At 38.4% G+C, this 4,169-nt stretch overlaps 1 protein-coding gene across 7 annotated transcripts in view; it reads right to left on the bottom strand.

The window, feature by feature from the left end:
- Nucleotides 1–332: 332 nt before the first annotated feature.
- The window catches only part of FGGY (FGGY carbohydrate kinase domain containing), a 374,083-nt gene continuing 370,246 nt past the window's right edge, over nt 333–4,169 (bottom strand). For all 7 annotated transcript variants that reach the window (XM_011377062.1, XM_023521507.1, XM_023521508.1 and 4 more), the window contains one exon: nt 333–561. In XM_011377062.1, the coding sequence (XP_011375364.1) occupies nt 480–561 (82 nt within the window). In that variant the 3' untranslated portion in view covers nt 333–479. The remainder of the gene's footprint in view (nt 562–4,169) is intronic.

The following is a 4,169-nucleotide window of genomic DNA, read 5'->3' on the forward strand; positions in this document are numbered from 1 at the left end:
TTCTTTGTATAATTCCTATTCTTGTATCTTTTCTGTAAGTTTGAAAGTATTTTCAAATGAAAAGCTAACAACAAGCTTTTAGTCCCTATAGAATAAACATTAGATGTCCTACCTAAATCACTATAAGCCTTTCATTTAATGGATGACCTTGAATCAATTAACAAATATAAGTTTCTCCTGGGCTGAATGATCCCCAAGGTCAAGTCCCATCGGAGATCCCATGTGAGATGTCTGTCTCCATGATAGGGCCTGTGGAAACTGCCACCTGATGGCTTTTAGCCATCATGTTTTGTTATTTTGAAATGGTAGTATTTTGAAATGGAGGCCTCCAGTTCTGGTTACACATGTCTTTGTTTCTTTATTAAAAGACAATACAGAAATGATAAAATGATACCTAAAGGGTCTTGAATATAAGATGAAATGACAGAGTCCCTGATGCAATAACTCAGAACCTTCTGGCATTGGACCTGTAAGCTTTGTCAGTCCCCTTTCATGATTGCTGCATACTCCTTCTGGTGTTCAACCAGCTTCAGGAATACTTGATATTTCTTGTCATAATATCTGTGGGAGACAAATGAATACACTGAATGATCGCAGACAAACTGTTATGCAGCTTCCCCTTACATTTAGAATGGCAATATATCTGTTATGGTTTTGCACATGCACTCCCATTTTTTGAATCCTTATAGCGTCCTGAGCGATGGATATTATTATTTCTATTACCTCTAACTTACATGGGGTGTTATCTTCATTTTAGAAGCAAAGACATTTGCTTGGAGAGGCATATCTAAAATAGGGTAGCTAAAAATTGGCAGGGCTAAAATTCAAACTCAGGTCTGTCTGAACTCAAAGCCTTCACTGTAATGTACTAAAAGGCTCAGGTTTAACACAGGGCCTTTCACATCCCCAGCTTCAATAAACATTTATATATATGACTAGCCGCAGGTTTGACGACTGGTTTAAAACCACAGCCTGACCAGGGACAAGACTAAACATGTAATTACCCTTTGCGGATTCCACACCTACATTTCCTTTGCAGACTGCTTTATTTGGGAGTAAAACCCCATGAAAACGTGACTAATGCCATTCCTACAGCTATGCTTTGCCTTTAGGCATCCCATAGTGGACTCTGCCCTCCCTGTACTCTCTAGCTGATTCTTCAGGGGAGAACTGTTAGAACTTGGTGTTGGCCATGAGTCAGATGGCAGAGCAGCCCAATCCTGAAAGAGATAAGAGTAGCTAAGACAAATTATACTTGAAGATTTGCGACTTTGTCCATACTGTTCTTGCTTGGGAGGAGCTGACATAGGTTGAGGGGTTGATGAGGCCAGGTTAGCATGTCTTGATAGATTCTGTGGTGCTCTGAAAGGAAGTCCTCATGAGGGAGCTTTGGTGCAAGCTTGTGATTTGGGGGAGAGAGACTGCAAGAATAACCCTGGAACTTCTCCTTATAAATATGCAGAGCTAAATAGATTAATAAAAGTTTCCCCCATCCCCCAAGCATTTCTTTCTTAAGTATTATGATAACTAAAGAGCTGTGATGGGGCCAAACACAGCTTTGAAAGGTGGACTCTGAAGCCTGGATTTGAATCGCAGCTTGGCCCATTACTAGCTGTGTGACTTTGGATATGTTTCTTAATCTGTGCCTAAATGTCCCTATTTGTAAATGGGAATAATTATAGGATCTACTTGAACAGCTGTTGTGTGAATTAATCCAGGTAATCTATGAAAGGCACTTAGAACACTGCCTGGTTCATAGTAAGCGATATCAGTGCTAGTTATGGTAACTACTTTAAAAAAAATTAATATTCCAATATTATCATCAATCTAGCTATATGTGGGTTCTACTAAAACTCACTTGGTGAGCCTCCAAATTTATTAATCATAGAATGATTTTGGGAACAGTAATTTTCCTTTTTTAATAATACGCTGACAGTTTAACCTTAAGCAATTCTTTCACTCTATGAGGTGGATTTCCTAACTTCGGAATCTCAAAACTGCTAGAAGGGAACTTGGGTCCCTTCTCATATACTTGAAGATTTCCAATTTTAATATGGACAATTTTTTGTTGGCCTTACTCTGTGTACAGTGGGGAAGACATTGGTTTTGCAGGCAGTGAGAACTGGGTGACTTTGGGCAACTTCTTTAAATGATCTGAACCTCAGTTTCCCTGCTAGAAGAGAGTGATAACAGTACCTATGCCACAGAGCGACTGGATTTTAAACAAGAAAACGAACATGATACACTTTCTGAGCTGTCAAGTGCTAACTAATGTTCTTATATGCTTCTATTATCTTGAAATGCCCAGAAATTGATATTTTTTCCTGTTTTTTTTTTTTAAACACAGAAAACTGAGGTCTAAAGTACTTTTTCCCCCTGTGCTTTATAGTTTTCAATTATTTTTTATTGTGGTAAAATACACATAACCCAACATTTGCCATCTGAACCATTTTTAAGTATACAGTTTAATGGCATGAAGTACATTCACACTGTTGTGCAACCGTCAGCAACATCCATCCGCAGAACTCTTTCCATCTTGCAAAACTGAAACTCTATACTTGTTAAAGAATAACTCCCCACTCTCCCCTCTCCCCAGCCCCTGGTAATTACTATTCTTCCTGTCTCTACGATTTTGATTACTCTAAATACCAGTGTAAATGGAATCATACAGTATTTCTCTTTGTGACTGGCTTATTGCATTTTGAATAATATACGGTTCATCCATGTTATAGAATATGTCAGAATATCCTTCCTTTTTAAGACTGAATGATATTACATTGTACATATGTAATATACCACATTTTGTTCATCTATTCATCCACTGATGGACACTTGGGTTACTTCTATGTCTTAGCTACTATGGATAATGCTGCTACAAACAGGAGTGTACAAATATCCCCTTGAGCCCCTACTTTCAGTTCTTTCGAGTATATACCCAGAAGTGGAATTTCTGGATCATATGGTAATTCTATTTTTAATTTTTGAGAAACCACTATACTGTTTTATACACATTCCTACCAAGAGTGTGCAAGGGTTCTAATTTTTCACATCCTTGTCCACACTTGGTGTGTGTGTAAATATATATGTATAGTAGCCATCCTAATGGGTGCGAGGTGATATATCATTATAGTTATGATTTGCATTTCCCTAATGACTAGCGATGAGCGATGTTGAATATCTTTTCATGTGTTCATTGGCTATTTATATATCTTCTTTGGAGAAATGTCTATTTAAATCCTTTGCCCACTTTTGATTCGAGTTGTTCTGTTGTTGAGTTTTAGGAGTTCTCTATATTCTGGATTAATTGCTTATCAGATAATGATATGCAAATATTTTCTCCCATTCTGTGGGATGCCTTTTTTTCTGTTGATAATACTTTTTGATGCATAAAATTTTCTATGGCACTTTTAAGTGACTGCTCTAAGACCGCAGATAAATTCAGTCTGGGAATAAGGGTAAGATTTAGGATCCTCCTACAAAGTCACTAGATTAAAGTCACTAGATTATATTATTCTTTGATCTGGACTTATACATCAACCAAATCCCCTCTCTTGCAAATTCTCCCTACACACAGTTTCTCCTCTGTGGTACAGACCTAAGTAAATGTTCTGTACAGTTTATAATGTGATTTGAGACCAGATGTGAGAGTAGCTCAGAGGGAAACTGGCTCCCTTTCTACTTGCAAATCTTCAGGCAACCTGCAGATGGTGATAGAGCATTGTGTGTGCCTCTCTCCCAGAGGAGGGCTCTCAGATGACAGCAAGAAGCTAAGGATTCTTTGCAATAGGAACACATGGATTTACTGAAAGAATTTAAAAGCAGACTTCTCTCAAAAGTCTTGGGAGGGTCAACAAAAACACAGGGCGGGTGGAGGGGGTAGAACGATGTTTCTAATTTCAACAAAAGAGGGATGCTGCTAGCCTATGGCTTCCTCTGCATAGGGAACTCAGATCTCGCAGGATTCCTGAGTCAAGCTCCTCCATGTAAGGGCCAGTTCCTCTCACCCCTGTATTTAGAGGAGGGATTGTATTCAGAGGTTAACAGTCCAACATCATTTGGAGACATTCTTTAAAAAAAATGAAAAGAAATTGGATGGCTTTTTCTGTGGTTATTTCTAACTCTGTTAAATACTGATTGTGCTTTGGTGGGATCAGCATCTCTGACCATCC

Source organism: Pteropus vampyrus, unplaced genomic scaffold (genome assembly GCF_000151845.1).
Source record: "Pteropus vampyrus isolate Shadow unplaced genomic scaffold, Pvam_2.0 Scaffold305, whole genome shotgun sequence".
NCBI lineage: Eukaryota > Metazoa > Chordata > Mammalia > Chiroptera > Pteropodidae > Pteropus > Pteropus vampyrus.